The 17,325-nt window shown below is 57.9% G+C and overlaps 1 protein-coding gene across 2 annotated transcripts in view; it reads left to right on the top strand.

Moving 5' to 3' along the window:
• The first annotated feature begins 1,329 nt into the window (after positions 1 to 1,329).
• Positions 1,330 to 17,325, top strand: part of KIF1C (kinesin family member 1C) — a 32,229-nt gene continuing 16,233 nt past the window's right edge. The window contains exons 1-2 of one of the 2 annotated variants that reach the window (XM_039499989.1): positions 1,330 to 1,574; positions 14,689 to 14,846. In XM_039499989.1, the coding sequence (XP_039355923.1) occupies positions 14,741 to 14,846 (106 nt within the window). In that variant the 5' untranslated portion in view covers positions 1,330 to 1,574; positions 14,689 to 14,740. Of the gene's footprint in view, positions 1,575 to 9,429; positions 9,742 to 14,688; positions 14,847 to 17,325 lie in introns of those variants that run through there. The other variant, XM_039499990.1, reaches the window with a different exon arrangement.

Here is a 17,325-nt window from a genome sequence, read left to right as displayed (position 1 = left end):
GGGAACAAGCAACGTGGGAAGATCAAACCTTTCTGTCTGTCCCCCGTATAGATCTCTATTTTAATCTTAGATCACTGTTAAAGGCCTCCCCCCGCAACCCAGCTAGCTCCTTGGGGGAGGTGCCCCCATGCTTAATACTGGGGCAGATCCCCTCTCCTTTCCGTTGCCAGGAATGGGGCAGCTCCCCCCGCTGCTTTCAAAGCAACCGGTTCAGGCTCTCGGCTGACTCAGGCAGTCGGGGTCGGTTTCCCGCCTTGTCCGAGCCAGGCGCTCCGCGGCCACGGCTGTGTGTGTCGCGCTCAGTGGGGGGGGCGGTTCCACTCTCCCCCCCATGGGGCAGAACTGGGGTGACCCCGGGGGGGGGGGAAGTACCCCCTGGCTGGCGTGTCACTCGTGACGGTTTGCTGGTCACTTTGAGCTGGAAATGGGGTGGATGGGGAAGGGAACAGCAGGCTCCGCCCCCCCCGTGCATTGCCCAGCGGGGCACCCCTGCCCCACAGCCTATGGCTGAGCAGCCCCGCAGCTCTCCCCAGGGGGTGTCCCCCCCCCCCCGGCTCTCCCTCTACATCGCTCTGCAATTGCTCTGCAGGGATTTCTCCCCAGGCACTGCTCAGCAAGGGGTCCTCCCCCCCCCAGCCCCCTGGCACTGCAAAGCCCCCCCGGGCCCTCCCCAGCACTGCAAAAAAAACCCAGACTCCCCTCCCGGTACTGCAAAGCCCCCCAGGCTCTGCCCCCCAGGTTCTGCCCCCCCAGGCACTACAAAGCCCCAGGCTCCCCAAACACTGAACAGCCCCCCAGGCTCCCCTCCTGGTATTGCAAAGCCCCCCAGGTTCCCCCCCAGGCACTACAAAGCCCCCCAGGCTCCCCCCCAAACACTGAACAGCCCCCATGTTCTGCTCCCCGTATTGCAAAGCCCCCCCAGGCTCCTCCCTGGTATTGCAAAGCCCCCCCAGGTTCAGCCCCCCAAGGCACTGCACAGCCCCCCAGGTTCTGCCCCCCCTGTATTGCAAAGCCCCCCCAGGCTCCTCCCCGGTATTGCAAAACCCCCAGGTTCTGCCCCGGTATTGCAAAACCCCCAGGTTCCCCCTCCCAGGTACTGCAAAGCCTCCCAGGTTCTGCCCCCGTATTGCAAAGCCCCCAGGCTCCTCCCTGGTATTGCAAAGCCCCAGGTTCTGCCCCCGTATTGCAAAGCCTCCCAGACCCTGTCCCACGGATCTCCCTCCCCCAGCCTTGCCCCTTTAAGGCCCTCCCAGCTCCCAGGGAGGGGCCAGGCGCCTTTCCCATCTCGCGACATTCCCGCCCCGCTTCCCTTTGCAGCCCAGCCCGGCGGGCGCTGCCGGCTGCTGCTGCTTCTCCCCCACCCGGTGCAAATCTGGGGGAGCCCCCCCCTTCCTATCTTTGCAACCCCCCCCTCCGGGGATTGCACGGGGCCCGGCCAGGATGCAACAGCCCTAGAAGCAACCCCCCCAAAAACGGGGGGGTGCCAGGTTTGCAACTCCATTTCCTGCCCCCCCCCTTACACCCCATCTCAGCCAGGCCCTAGGGATGGTGCGGAGGGGCCGCTGGAAGCACAGGTCAGTGGTTGGGGGAGGGGCAATGCAAAGAGGGGATCCCCCCTTTTGCTGGGTAATGCACGGGGGGAGCGGGGACCCCCCCTTGCTGAGCAATGCCGGGGAGGGGGGGGGGGGGAGGAGACCCCTTGCTGTGCAATGCGTGAGGGGGAGGGGGCCCCTTTAGCAATGCATGGGCTGGGGGGGTAATGCAGAGGGGAGGGGACCCCTTTCTGAGCAATGCATGGGATGGGGTGTAATGCAGAGGGGGGAGGGGACCCCTCTTGCTGAGCAATGCATGGGATGGGGGGTAATGCAGAGGGGGGAGGGGACCCCTCTTTCTGAGCAATGCATGGGCTGGGGGGGTAATGCAGAGGGGGGAGGGGACCCCTCTTTCTGAGCAATGCATGGGCTGGGGGGGTAATGCAGAGGAGGGAGGGGACCCCCCCTTGCTGAGCAATGCATGGGATGGGGGGTAATGCAGAGGGGGGAGGGGACCCCCCTTGCTGAGCAATACTTTGTGGGGATCGGGGTGCTCTGTTCGGGGCGTCTGGGGAAGGCAGGCACAGGACAGGGGTCGGGGAGGTATTTGGGGGGGGGGGGGACTGGGAGGTATTTGATTGCGGCATGCCAGGAAGCTGTGCCTTGGAAAGGCCGAGGGGAGACAATTGGGCTGGATCATGGGTTGTTCACATGCTGCTCTGGACTAGGGTGGCCAGACAGCAAGTGTGAAAAATCGGGACCGGGGTGGGAGGTACCAGGAGCCTATATAAGAAAAAGACCCCAAAATCGGGACTGTCCCATCGGGAGCGAGAAGGGGAGCCGGTTGGGAGCGGGCAGGGGTGGGGAAAAGTTCAACTTGTTAAGGGCAGAAACTTTGGGGAGTCCCCGTCCCGTCCCCCCCCCCCGGATCTGCGAGGGGCAGGTGGACGCTGGGCTGGGCACGGGGCGTAGATCCGGTAAGGCGTCAGGTGACAAAGGTGCCTCTCCTGTGATTCTGAGTGTCGAGCCCTCCCGGATTCTGGGAACCCCGTGGACGCTTTTCGGGGCGGGATGTCGCCCCTGGTGCCTCCCGGTGGATTTGCGGAGAGGAGGGTTTTGGGAACACACCGTTGCGTGGTCACGGATTATTTTTAGAAGTGTGAAGTGAGGTGGTTGGTTTTTTTTTTATTTCTCGCTTTGCCGTCAGTTTCACAAAGACGGAAATGTGTCATCTAAAGACACTGCCCCGGTTGCTTATACTTACATGGTGGGAGGGAATCTTTAGAGTCCACGCGACTCTCTGATGGTACAAAGCAGTCGTTGTCAATCTTTTTCTTTCCATTTGGGCATCGTCTGTGCGCCCCCATGCGTCCCCCGACCCCACGTGTGGAGTAAGTAGAACATCTCCAAACAGAAGCTGGTCGAATTCTGGTTAGAAAGGGGGGCACGTACTTTTTTTAATAGGGAGGGTAATTAACCAGTGGATTCTCCGTTGCTTGGAGTCAAAAGACAAGGGGCTGTCCCGTTCTACCAAAAAAATCTGCTTTCGCTCAAGCAGAAATGGCTGGGATGATGCGGGAAGGACCAATAGCCCCTTCTGGCCTTAAAACTCGGTGAAACTTCACGCCGGCCGCTAGTTAAATAATGGTAGCGGCTTACGAATTCTCAGCAGCTTAACTTTACAAAAGCGATTTAGCACTTTAAAAAGAAACAGGGTTATTGGTTTTGGGTTGGGTTTTTTTGAGCGTCTGAGGGACCTGATTTTTTCAGAAAATACTTTGCGCCCGGCCTCTGCAAATTGGATGGCTTGGAAAGTGTCTCCGAAAACGGGTGCGGCAATTTCCTTACCTTATGCAAGTATGCCAAGAGCAGCAGGCTGGATTAACGTCCCCAGCCTTCAACTGCAAACGCACGCAGCCGTGGTCCCGCTCAGACCATGCCTCCCCCTTCTTCCAGACACCGATCTCTTATACACGTGCCCGGCGTTTGGCGTGCGTGGAGGGGATGGGTGTCTGAAACGCGCACTCGCTGGAAGCAAGCTTTTGGCCTTCGCTGGACTCTGACAGTTGGGGGACGCTGTTTTTAGTACGGGGGCGAGGCCTGCTAGTTCCGCCCATTTTACAGATGCAGACACCGAGGCTTGTAGAGGCGGCGTCACTCAGGGAATCCGTGGCAGCCAGGAATTTAAGCACTGACTTTTATCCCTAGAAATGGAGCCTCGTGTTTTTCACATTGTGCCCACTAGTTCAGAGGCGAGAGGAGGAGGAGGAGGAAAAAATGCATTACTGAATCGCTTTCCGTCTAGGAATTCTCCCTTTCCAGTTTCTCAGCAAGCTTTCCGGGGTGGGCTTTGGCCTTTCTCGAGCCGCCCTTAGAGATGCGATATTCTGTCCCTTCCTTCCCACCCTGACCTTTGCTTACAAGCACCCGCTCTCCGGCTCGATGCTTGGTGAGTTAATACCACTTTGAAACCAGCTCTTTCTGTTTCTCTTTTCAACGTGGTGTCGTGTTGACTTTGATTTGTGGCTTTAAGCCAGAGGGTGGTTATTTGCCCTGCCGTTTATCGGCCTCTCCTTTTCGCCAGGCATTCTTGTCTGGCTTACTCTCAGCATGTCTGAGCCTCCTCTCGGGACTGGTTCTGAGGCTGGAACAGCTGTTTAAATAACTCCTGCTTTGGCAGAAAACTTCGGGATGGGACGAGCCGTCGTGGTCGTTTTGAAGAAGATTTCCGATTTGCCGTGGGAAGCCTGGTGACCCCCAAAGGTGTGACAGGGCCACCTTTTCTGTCCAGCGTGTCGGTATTTGATCAAAGCAGATTCGTACAGAACATGCTTTAGGATGCAACTTCTTGATTGCTTTACATTTATGTCACAAATCTGTAACGACATACAGCGCGGAAAGGTCTCAGCCACGCACCTGTGGTCATGCCTATCACTCCAGCCTTGCTACCCTGGTACTAAACCCATGTGCTGACCAGGCCTTACCAGAGAAAGGAAGGCTCGTTACCACCGAGCTACGTACAGGGAAACCGAGGCACCACTGCGATGCCCTGATTTGCCCCAGGTCAGATGGGGAGTCTGGGGGCAGGCGGAGCTGGGAATTCGAACCCAGATCTCGTGAAGCCTACGACGACCGTTTGCCGTTACGAGCCCGGCTGGACGCTCGCTCGCTGTGGCAGCGATTAGCTGCTGGTTCGCGGGAGCAGGGTTCAGCCTTTCGGTGGAAAGCAGCCGGCCCGAGGGATTTGTTTAGGGGTAAGAGAAGAACTGATCAGACGTAAACAGGGATTGGGTTTTGCAGAAGTCAGAGGCAGCAGCCGGCTTTCTCTGCTGAACTTTGCACGAGTGAAATCCTAGCTTGTGACTCTCCCCGAGAAGGGAAAGGACTAATTTGGGTTTTTTTTGTTCTGGCTGCCTTTCAAAATGTGGGGGTGCCCCCCACCCCCTGCACACGCCCGCCCTGTGTACCAACCCTAAACTCCCCCTGGGGAGCGCAGCCGTCCGATCAGCTGTTGTCTTCCTTGCCTGGCGAGACGGGGCGTTTCATAACGGTTATCGGCCCGTCTGCTTTCGGTGGCGTGGAGTCTGCTCCATGCCAGCACCTGCATCTCTCTGCTTGGAGTCTGCAAAACTCTGAGTCCCCTGCTTTGCCAGGAAAGCCGGTGGGTTGTTCCCCTCCTCCAGATATCGGCAAGACAGCTAGGGGGTTCGTTTTCCCAGGGCCCCCTTCTGCCGAGCCTGTCCGCCCTTTACAATTAACAGCGTTCGCGTCGTAATTAAGCGTCGGCGTCGTTCTGGAGGCTCTTGTCTCGGCCCGTCGGGCTGCGGAGCGAGGACGAAAGGCAGGAGGAGATCCCGAAACGTCCTAAACCTCGGCTGGGTGGCGGGCCCCGTGGGCGCTCGATGCTCGTCCCCCCCGCTGGAATAAAAGTTGCTTTAAGCCGTGCCGTTGCAGTGAGACGCTAGACGTGCCCACGGTCCGTGTTCTGAATCTCGTTCCGTGTCTCTAGCGTGTTCCCGTAGCCCCCGGCACGGACCCGCATCCCACGTCGTCCGGACGCAGCATAAAAAGACAGGCCCTGGGCCAAGGACCTTCCACCCGAAGGGGCGTCCGAGAAAGCAGCGGGGCAGCGTGATGGGCCAGGGTGTCCGCACGCACGAGCCGGTTTCTTGTTGGCGTCTGGAGGAGGCAGATTTGCGGATACGTTGGTCTCTCGGCGTTGCTCCCCAGAATCAGCGGCCTGGAAGGGATCTCGAGAGGTCAGCACGCAGGGCAGGACTAGGGGGGATTTATCCTTGCGGGATAACCGAGGTGCTTTTTGGTGTGTCTGCTTTCTCCGAGAAGAAGGCTGCTTCCAACCCAGACAGGCTTATGTCATGGCAGGGGTTCCTGTTCCTGTTGGAAAGCATCTGGCTCTTTGGTTTGAAGATTGGCTCCTACTTTCTGGATGGGATTTAGAGGGGCACTATTTTGTGACTTTTTTTGGGGGGGGGGAGGTGTGTGATTTCTCCGCCATCCTTTGTAGCAGCAGTTGCGAACCATGGCGTGTAATTGGCGTAAGACGCGCACGGGCTGGGAGAGAAGCTGAACCAGCAAATGGTTGAAACGCACGCGGAGATGGGCGAGGGGTGGGAATCTGCTCCCGTGCGCAGTGAGCTGAAAAGCTCGGCCCGGGTAGACGCGGAGTCTCGAATACTTTTTAAAGCAGATTCCAAGCAGAATTCAGGCTTCTGTATTTCTTCTACGAGAGGGGAGAGCTGGGCCACTTTTCCGCTGATTTCAGGTGTTGCAAGAGAGAGATTTTTGGAAGGGACCGTTGTGATTGTCAAAAGGTGAGATTTTTTCAAAAGTGCCCGAGTCCCCTTTGAAAATGGGACTTAAGTTTTCCTAAGTAAGTTAGGGGAAAATTTTCACAAGACCCCAGTTCTGACCTCTCGTAGACCGTGGGCAAGAGAATTTCACCTAAGGATTCCTGCCTCGAGCCCGTAACGTCTGGGTGAGCTACCGGGGGCGTTTTGAAAGACATCGAGTCTTCCCTGGAAAGACCCTGTAAGCGTATTCATGCTGGAGAATCTTCCCCATCCCTTGGTTAATTTGGCGGCGCGTCATCGTTTTGTGCCTCGGTTTCTCCCCCCCCCCCCCCCCCCAGCTAGCCATCCTTCCTGTCTCCAGCCAGTCTGTTTAAAATGGCAAGCTCTACAGGGCAGGGAGCGTCCGGGAGAGAGGATGCGAGCGCCTGTTCGGCTACGTACAGCTCCCGGCGCAACGTGGCCCCAGACTCCGTTAGGGACCCAGTGGTGGGCCCGACAAACTTGTCTGTTTTCGTTCCGCTCCCTGCTGCTGCCGGGGCCTCGGCCCCGTGCTCTCGGCCGCCCAGAGGAAACCAACTCCCCTGTTTTCAGCCGGGGAAGTCAGCCTGCGGGGAAGCCGGCTTTTCCTGCGGGGCCACGCCTGGTTTCGGTCTTGTCTCATCCCGGCGTGCGCGCAAGGGAAAACCCACTGTGCTCCAGGCTTTTTCGTGTGCCTTGTGAGGCTGGAAAGGGAGATCTGGGTGCAGTGAGGGGTTGTCTAGATTCGTAGGGTTTTTTTTTCCTAAGGCCAGAAACAGTCATTGTAACCATCTGCCCCGATCCTCTTCCTGGGTGTTCCCGACAGTCACTTTATGATGCAACTGTTTGCTCTGGGAAGAAAGGACTTTGCTCTGCCTACAAGATCGCTGGGCGGTGAACCCACAACGCCCGGACGTCGGTCTGTGCAGCTTGTTCCTGGCAGGCGACAGTAAAAGCGATGCCCTCTGGCAGATCCTCCCACCCGCCCGAAACATTTTCAGGGAAGCTTAAACCAAATAACGTTCAGGGGGACCCGCTTTTTATTTCCGATAGACGCGTGTGTCCCCTACAAAGTAGGCCCGGCCCGTGCTTTTCACGTGGGAGTCTGTTTATGGCAGGGCTGTTTGCCTCCACCCGTTTTCAGCGCCGTGGGAGTGTCTTCCTTGTAAGTCGGCCAGCGGTGTCCTGTAGTGGATGTCTGGGATTCTTGAGATGTTTTTTTTTTTTTAAGGCTGGAAGGGACCATGTAATCCGACCTCCTGTAAAATATCGGCACGTAAGAGCGTCAGACCATGGCCTGTCTTGCCCGGGACCCTGTGTCCGACAGTGGCCCGTACCAGCGCCGCAGGAAAGTGCCTGATTCCACCTCGTCCTCTTCTCCTGGCTTCTGGGGGTCAGAGGTCTCGTGGTGCCCTGAGCATGGGGTTACCTCTCCCACCAGTTTGGCTACCTGTCCTTCGTGAGCGTCTCTAGTTCCCTTTCGAACCTGGTTGGCCGTCACAGCATCCCCCGGCGAGGAGTTCCACAGGTTACCGGTGTGTTGTGTGACCGTGGTTTGTGCTAAACCTGCCGCCTGTGAATTCCACCCGGTGACCTTGTGTCGCGTGAAAGCACAACATCGCATTTCTCGCTTCGCTTTTTCCACAGCCTTTTTATGAGTTTATAAGGCCTCTCTTGTGTCCTCCCCTTAACGGGGGCCGTTCAGCTTGGTAAGGAGACCATCTTTGTAGTCTCTCCTTGTACGGAAGCCACTTGACTCCCCGGGGAGATCTTGGGGGGGATGGGAGGGACCCTTCTTTTTGTGTGTCTCCATTGTTAAAACTGACCACTTTAATCCAACCCTTTGTTTCCTATCTTGCAACCAGTTAGTGATCTGTGAGATGTGTCTACATTGGACAAAAAAAAACCCCCCAAGCCCACGATAGTGACTCTCAGACCTCGGGTTAGCTGATGGAAGACTACAAAAACGATGTATTTCAAGTTGTTAATAACACGGGCGGGAAATGTTTTTATTTTTTATAATTCCGATGGATAATATCCATGTTTATCGTTAAGCATTTTTTTTCCCCCCAGTTTTTATCTATTTAAAATTTGACAGGTGTGAAAGAACGATGGGTTTTTAAAGCCTTTTTGACTGTCTGTATTGATTTTTAAATGTGCGCAGTCATGGGACATGACGGGAGCGGTCAGACAACTGTCAGTGACAGTTGACACTGATATTCAGAAAGTTACGGCTTTATAACCGTTAGAACACAAATTGTCAATGGCACATGGCAAACATCCTTACCTCAAATGGCCAGGTTTGGAAGCAGCCTTTTTTTATGAGTCTGCCTAGCTGGAAATTTCAGTTCCACTGGAGGGGGAATATTTTTTTCCCCCTTTGGGTTTCTGTGACGACCGTGAAAGTGACATTTACCGACCAAACTGTGATTCATCCAAACCCAACTGTCGCCTTTTAGACCAGTCTAACAGCTTCCACGCCGGGCTTATCTGATATAACGACTGGTCCGAAAGCCACACCCCGAACAGGGGATAGTTATACTGGTACAGATCTACTGTGGAGGCCGAGCCTTGGTTGGAAAAATTGCAGTTTGCACATGCAGGAGAGACAGCTCAGCGCTCAGCAGCTAAATTCTAGGCGCGGGCGTGTGACTTGAAAAACAAGGGGGCGCTGCCGTTTAGGACACGCCCATTGCTGGGCTTAATAATTGTGCTAACGCGGCGCGTTGTCGAGCCATTAAAAAGGCCGGCGATGATTTGCTGGTTTCTGGGAGCTTTGATTGCTTCATGGAGCTTGGTTGGAAGGTCAGGAATTCAGACCTGCGCCGTCACTCGAAAGCAGGATGCTCGCGGTGGATGGGGAGGGTCAGCGGTGAAAGACCTTCGCGGGGGGGTTGTGGGTAGCTTTTGCATTGCCGCAATTTGCGTGAAAGCGATCGGAAGATGGTGCTAAATCTGTATTTAGCTGCGCGAGCCACGTGAGGCCGCCGGCGGTGTGTTTTCTCTCCCCCCCCCCCCCCGTGCTTCGCCCGGAACAGCTGAAAACTTATTTTTAGTTCTGCCTGGATGTCCTTGTTCATCTGACGCTTTTCTCTTCTCTTCTCGGGGCCGCCGAAAAGCCCTTGGAGTCCCCTTCAGCCGGGCAAGGCAGATTTGTGTGAAATCCCTGACTCCTGATTCCTCAGCTCGGCCGGTGCTGCCTTCGCTGGGTGGTGGGTTCTTAACTTTATGTTGGCGAAAATCCCAGGAGAGGCCAAGGCAGCATGTGGTTTTCACGCTCCGATTTTACTCCCTTAGCTACCACCAGTTAAGAATGCACCTTCCCCCCCCCCCCCACACCCCCTCTGCTGAAGACACGCCCTAAAGGAAACATGGTCAAGGTAAGACAGACCCCCCGATATTGGGCCTGTCCCTGTGAAATCGGGACATCGAGCCTCGGTGGAATCTCAATTCTGAATGAGTTCGGCGTTTCTCTAGTTTGCTACTGTCGGTGCGAGGGCAGGAGGCTGCAGCTGGGTACGTTTCAGGCTGTAGATTTTTAACACGGGGTGGGGGGGGGGAAATTGACCACGGAAACACCCAGGAACAAGGTGGGTTCCTCGTTCCAGCCAGCTTGGCTTTCTGAGCTAGCTCAGCCATCAGATATGGGCTGCAGGCCGGGGGCAGTTCTCTGGCCCGTGGTCTGTGGCAGTGGGACTGGCTGAGCGTGATGGGTTCCCCGTCGCTCTAGGAATCTGCTACTCCCGTTTGATTGCAAGCTGGCCGGGGCAGGGCCTCTCTCTGTGGTCTGTGTACAGCTCCTAGCACCGTGGGGCTCTCGCAGGACGGATGAGGGACGCTGAGGCGCGGAGAGGAAGTGAATTGTGCCGCTCAGTCCGGAACTGAATCCGGATCGCTCGAGTCCCCGCCTGGCTCCTCGGCGCCCCGCGACCTGCCTTGTTCTCAGTTCCCGCCGGGGCGGTGCATCGGCCGGGTTCGGGCAGCCCAGCCGGGGCGGAGCGGAGACTCTCTCTGCCAGGCGCTTGGGTGTCTGGGAGGGGAAGGCTGCACGCCCCGCCCCGCCGGGAGCGAGGTGACTCACGGCCTTTGTCCGCTCGGCACGCCCGGCCGCTGTTTGCCTCTCGGCCCGCCCCAGAGGCCGTTCCAGCTGGCTTCCTGCCCCGGGCCTGCATCCGATGCCGCGCGGCGAGGCCGCCGTCTCGCCGGTGGGAGCGTCTTCTCTGACATTGGGCTCCTGCTTGACATCTTTGGATACTTAACAGCTGGCTCTTCAAGCTAACAGAGACGGCAGGACCCGATCTCGAGGTCCCTTCCAGCGCGAAATTTCTGTGCTTGTGCCGAGACCACTGAGCTTTCTGGGAGGCAGCCCAGTGGAGGAGCGTTTGGAAGGGGGATCACACGGGTAGCTCCATGCCCGTGCACGGGGCACGTGGGAGGCGGTAGGGAGACGAGGGGGTACCCCGCGTTGACGTACGGTTGTCACTTGCGCTGGGTGCCGGAGCGAGGACCCTCCAAGGATTTATCATCCCGCCCCTCCAGTTTACAGGGGGGGAAACTGAGGCAGAGGAGCGCGAGCGTTGAAGACGAAGAGAGGAAAATCTGCAGCCGTTCTATAAATCGGTGGTGAGGACTCCAGTCTCCAAAAGGCCGGGGGCAGCCGTAGAACAGGGCCTCGGAGATGAGCGATTGAAAACGATCAGGGAAAAAGATTGGGGGTTTGCTTGCTCCAGGAAGGGGGCATCGTCTCTAAGGTGATAATCGGGGGAGAGACGGTAGAGCTTCTGTTTCCCCTGCCTAGCACAAGAAGAAGCGATTTCCCCCCCCGGCCAGCGCTCGGGGGAATAAAGACGTCCTTATGGGAGAGCAGAAAAATCGGTCGCAGAAACGGCTGAATCGGGTTTGGCTGAAATTTCCCGGCAGAATGCAGCCTCAAGCGGACTCCTGGCGCCTGGGGAACCGTCCGCAAAGACGACGATCGCTTTTGCCAAATGTTAATCGACTGAAAACAGCATCTTATCCTGGGAAGCGTTGAGTAACCTTAGTAACGCGCCGGGCCACCAGCTCTGCGTATATCACTCTTCTTTGCTGCCCATCCCTTCGGCGTCTGGGCTCGTGATTTAGCGTCTGTAGCGTCCCACAAGGTGCTTTTTGACCGTCCCTATGCGGGGCAGATGATGACCGAGCGAGAGGCCGGCGGATTAGCGTGAGACACGTTAAATTCATTTAAATCCTGATTTAAATCACTAGTCAGGAAGACGCGATTTAATCACGGATTGCGACATAAAAGTGCCTCCTGGTTGGTTGGTATCACCTTTAATACGTATTCTTCCCAACCCCCAGATAGAGGTAGGTTTCGTTTTTAGAAGTTACCCGCTCTACGTGATTTATTTTGAAAACTTCTCGGCTGAGTTTTACGGCTATAGCAGAAACTGAAGGCTGGGTTGCTCGTTTCATTTACCCAAGGTAATTGAAGCCGATATTTATGAAGTCACTGGGAGGTGAACTTTCTCCGATTTCAATAGGTTAATGATTAATATTTGGAGGGTTTTCTGGCCAAGTGGTAATAGGAGGAGACCATCACCAGACAGACATTTCAGTTGTTTTATTTAACTAAAACAACAACGTTTACGTATTCTGGATGTTTTTGTCTTCAACAGCAAACAGATAATATTGTAACAAAAAAGCACACGCCCCTCGCTTCTCACATTTCTCTGCAGATGACGTCTCCTTGTCCAGATCTATTCCACCCCCAACAATCTTCTATTCCTCGAACTTTTTGAAACTTTGCACTTTTAGAGAGAGGGATTGACTCTGTGTACACCCATTTGCACAGGGACAATAGGGTTGAGGTCTGTTATTTCTCACCTCTGTAGATTATTTATTTAAAAACATTTTTTGCTGTTCACAAGCATGTTTGCTCTGGAGACACAAATCCACAGCTGGAGAACTGCAAAACTATCTTCAGATAGGGGTTTTTCCCCTCAAAAAGCATTTTATCAAAAAATTTCAGTTTTTAAATAATAAAAAAAAAAATCCAAGGAAAAGTGTGACGCCCGCGGGGCTTCTGGGAGTCACGGCGATCCATCTAGGCAGCACCCCGGGTCCATCCATCCAGCCTCCCGTCTGTAATACCCAATGCTTCAGCGAGTAAAGTGTAAGGACCCCACGGTAACCGTGCCCCGTATGCCCCATAGGTCTCGTCCTAATCTCGAACGCTTAGGGAACGGCTCCCTCCGCATTAACTGTCACAACTCGGGCGATTACAGATAAACCTCCGATCCTCTGGTTCTGGCTACGTTCTCTGCCTCGGTGGTATCCTGAGGCAGTGAGTCCCACAGGTTAACAGTGTGTTGTCGGGGGGGGGCATTTCTTTTGCTCGCAGTCCTGAAGTTGTTACCTTTCCAATTGGGGTGGACGGCCCCTTGCCTCTTGTGTTAAGAGATGTGGAGAACCCGTCTGCCTTTTCCATCCCAGTCGGTATTTTATAACCTGTTATCCTGTTTCCTCTAAGGCGCGTGACCCTGATCTCTCCTCACAGAGTTTGTCCCGGGCCCCTAATGGTTCTCTGAACCCTCGTTAATTCTGTGAGGAGCCCCAGGGAGGGACAGGATCCACGGAGGCGAAAGGTTTAAGGATGGAGTTTGCGAAGGGGACGGTACGACAGGTGGCCCGCGACTCTTCTGTCTGCGTGGAGACTCTGTCGCCGTGTTTAAAAACGATGCTTGTGTTCCACGCTGACGGGGCTGATTTCCCGCCCGCGCTGCGCATCGCACGGGGCAGTGACCCATTGCTTCGCCTCACACAAACGTTGGTGAAACGCCTTGTGCGTCACCACCTGGGGAACTTGAAGGAAGGTGGGTGGAATTGGTGTTAGCGGTGGGATTAGGAGCCAGGAAGTTTCCAGTCCCCGGCAAGACACGCACCTGCCTTTTCCTCTCGTAGCTTCGCTTGGGGTAGGCTGTAGGATTTCTGTAAGGGAACCCGCTCGGCCCTGAGGTCCTTCGCAGACCAGGGGGCCATCAAAGTGATTGACCGGACTTGCTACAGCGCCCCCTGCTGACACGCTGGCCACCTTCCGCCTTTGGGGGTGATCATGGTAACCTCAGGAGTCTTAAAAGCTGGGACGGGGGGCTGGTGGGTTAGAGCAGGGGGGGCTGGGAGCCAGGACTCCTGGGTTCTCTCCCTGGCTCTGGGAGGGCAGTGGGGGCTGGTGGGTTAGAGCAGGGTGGCTGGGAGCCAGGACTCCTGGGTTCTCTCCCCGGCTCTGGGAGGGGAGTGGGGGCTGGTGGGTTAGAGCAGGGGGGGCTGGGAGCCAGGACTCCTGGGTTCTCCCCGGCTCTGGGGGCTGGTGGGTTAGAGCAGGGTGGCTGGGAGCCAGGACTCCTGGGTTCTCTCCCCGGCTCTGGGAGGGGAGTGGGGGCTGGGGGGTCAGAGCAGGGTGGGCTGGGAGCCAGGACTCCTGGGTTCTCTCCCTGGCTCTGGGAGGGAAGTGGGGGCTGGTGGGTCAGAGCAGGGGGCTGGGAGCCAGGACTCCTGGGTTCTCTCCCCGGCTCTGGGAGGGGTGGGGCTGGTAGGTTAGAGCAGGGGGAGCTGGGAGCCAGGACTCCTGGGTGCTCTCCTGGTTCTGGGAGGGAAGTGGGGGCTGGTGGGTTAGAGCAGGGGGGGCTGGGAGCCAGGACTCCTGGGTTCCCTCCCCAGCCCTGGGTTGGAAAAGGGGGGGTACCTCAGGAGCTGGGTGCGGTGGGCCATGGCGAGGGGCGTTGGGTCAGCGGGAAGACGCTCTCCTTCGAGTCTCTTCTCTTCACGCGGGGCCCTTACGGTGCCGGGTTTCCTGTGGCCGCGGACACAGCTCCATTGTCTCGCGCTCGGGCCCTGCTGGGGCGACGCCCTCCTCCCACCGTCTCCAGCTGCCTCTGCATTTTGGGAGGGGATGGGGGGAGCTTCCCCTTCCTAGAAGGTTGACTGCTAGCAACAGGGTGGGTCGTGCATGAGCTTAGGGCCTGGTTCGAACTCTCTACAGACAAGCCCTGCCCAGCTCCCTGCTAGGATCCGGCTCCCCCCACCGATGAGAATCCCTCTGGCACTTTTATCGGCGGGCCTCAAAGCGCCGTGGGGTCCAGGGGGGGAAACTGAGGCACGGGGGCAGGTCACTCGTGCGAGGTCGCCAAGCCCACCGGCTCGCCCCAGGGCGCCCTCCCAGCCCCGGTGTGGGGAGAGCCGACGGCCTCGTGGCTTTGCCGGTCACCGCTTGCCGGCGGGGACCGCGGGGTGCGTTTGCTTGGGGGCGCCGTGGTAACGGTTTGCGTCTCTCTCCCTCTCTCTCGCAGGACGGCCCCGTGATCGCCGGCGGCGAGCGCTGAGGGTCGGGGGAGAGCCGCCATGGCCGGCGCCTCCGTCAAAGTAGCCGTAAGAGTTCGGCCTTTCAGCTCCCGGGAGATCAGCCGGGACGCGAAATGCGTCATCCAGATGCAAGGGAAAACCACGTGTAAGTACCCTTGGGAGGGTGGGGCGGACTCGCCGGGATCGGGCCGCAGGGCTGGCTCTTCGGGCACGTCGCTTGGCAGGGCTTGGCTTAAATAGGGGCTCCCTGCCTCAGTTTCCCCATACAGCACTGCCGCAGCTTGGTGCTTGGGGATCGTTTTCCTGGGCTGCCGAGGTCAGGAAGGGAGATTCTCTCTCCACCCCGATCGCCCAGATGTCCCTGGGCTTTCTCCTTCCTCTGAAGTAGCAGGACTGGGCCAGTGATTTGGGGCGCCAGGCGGGGTGGGGGGGTCTGGCTCCCATGCTCCGGGTCTAACCGATCGCTGTCTAACTTGTCCCCAGCTCAGATTGGCAGGGACCTGGGGATGGTTTTTCCCCGCCCCCCACCGGCGGTTGTCTGTGTTCTGCTTCTCTCTTCCCCGGGCGGGGGCCCGGGAACGCGGACCTGCCCCGAATTCCCTGGAAGGGACCCGGCACCGCCCTGGCCCTGGTGTCGCAAGCTGCCGTCTCTCCGGTTATACCAGCCCTGGCTCCCACTACTCCGTTCCTGAGCCGGCGGCATGACGCGCCCCCGCCAGCTCCGGGTGCGTGTTAGAGCAGCCCCGGGGCTGCTCCCACCTGCCCGGGGAAGCCGGGAATGAAAACCCAGAGTGCAGTGGGGCTTCGGATCCCTGCCCCTTGCCGGGCAGCATAGGGTTAATCTTGGGGTGGCTGGGATCATGGGGTAACCCTGGGGGGGGGAGTTTGCTGCTGTGTCACTTCCATCTCTTGGCCTGTACGCTGGTAGGAGAGAGCGAAACCGACAGCGCCACCCCCAAGGAACATAAATCCGCCACAAGGTGGCGCTGCTGCGTAGTCTGATAAATTCCCCGTGTGCGAGCAAGTGTGGAGCGCTTGGAGACATGCTGGGGTTGTGGGGTGGTTTTTTTGCGGGGGGGGGTTGCAGTGTAAGACTCCGTTCTTGAGCCGTGGGATCGGCTAGCCGGCCCCCCCCCCCCGAGCTCCCCCAAATTAAGTCCCAGGCGAATTAGAGTTGCGGTCTTGTCTCAGGGTCCTGCCGGAAGGAAGTGGCATCTCCCAACCCCAAATAATTCCCAGTCCTTAAAAAGGCAAAATGGAAAACCAGCGGGGTCGGAGTACCAAATACAGCAGGTCTCCGCCCTCGGGGTGCGGTCGGGTAACACCGAGGGACCCCACTGGGGAGGGAGTGCCCAACCCCCCAGGTGAGGTTCTCTGGCCCGGGCCGTACAGGAGGTCAGACTGCGCTGGTTCCTTCTGGCCTTGGACGCTCTCACTTCTCCCCGTGCCACGTCGGGGAGGGAAACTGAGGCCCGGAGGTGCAGGGTCTGTGGCAGAGCGAAAGGTTTAAGGGTGAGGTCCAGAAAGGCCCCTCTGGTCAGGCCGGCTGACGAATCCAGGCCAGAGAGTCCCCTGGCCCTAAAAAATAATCAATGGGGGGGATATTATTTTTTTTTTTTTAAATTTCCCGTTAGCTCCTGAGCCTGTAGGAGGTTGACACTTACGAGCTTTGCTCTGCCCCCGTGAGAACTAGAGACTCGCGATCTCTTTGCTAAAAGGGAAGCGGAGACCGTCCTGTAATTCCCATGACTCCGGCAGCTGGGGCTTTCCCAATCCCCCAGTGCAAGGGTGGGAATGAAGGGAGCTGGTAACAGGGAAGGTGGAAGGGGGTGAAGAAGGGAGAGTGTTTTCTCCCGGGCTGACTGTGGAGCGCAGGGGGTGTCCGCTCGGAGCGGGCGGTGGGGTGTCTGTGTGTCAGAGACCCCTACAGGCCATGCTGGCTTGGAGACATCCAGGAGTCCTGGCTCCCAGCCCCCCCTGCTCTAACCCACCAGCCCCCACTCCCCTCCCAGAGCCGGGGAGAGAACCCAGGAGTCCCGGCTCTCAGCCCCCCCTGCTCTAACCCACCAGCCCCCACTCCCCTCCCAGAGCTGGGGAGAGAACCCAGGAGTCCTGGCTCCCAGCCCCCCCTGCTCTAACCCAGCAGCCCCCACTCCCCTCCCTTGCCGCAATGGGCTCAGGCTCTCTGCAGACTCAGGCAGGCGTCGGGTCCCATTTTGGCGCTTTTCCTCCCAACCAGGAGGGCTTAGAAACCCTTCATTGAAAAAGACAAGACCCCCCCCAGGTGTGGCGGGACTCCAGGAGCTGGAGCCTTGTCGCACCGAGGCCGGGGGAGCAACCTCGGAGCTCCCTTCCCCGGGCTGGCATCCGGCAGGACCAGCTGCAATGGGACCGCATGCCGGCTAAATATAGCCGGAACGTCCCCCTCTTGTTATGGTCCCGGGAGCTGCCAAGCCGTCACTCAGCCGGCCGGGAGCTGGGAGGCCTTTTAAAGGCAGCCCTGTGCTGGCAAGAGCCGGCCCCACGTCAGAGCCGGGGCCCGGCCGGCTTAAAAGGGGGATGCCAGGGTCTGCGCCCGGCTCCCCGTTGGCTGCTCAGCCTCTCCCTGGGTTTGGCCTAGAGCT

This window comes from Mauremys reevesii, linkage group 14 (genome assembly GCF_016161935.1).
Source record: "Mauremys reevesii isolate NIE-2019 linkage group 14, ASM1616193v1, whole genome shotgun sequence".
NCBI lineage: Eukaryota > Metazoa > Chordata > Testudines > Geoemydidae > Mauremys > Mauremys reevesii.
This window is presented reverse-complemented; position numbering and strand designations above follow the sequence as displayed.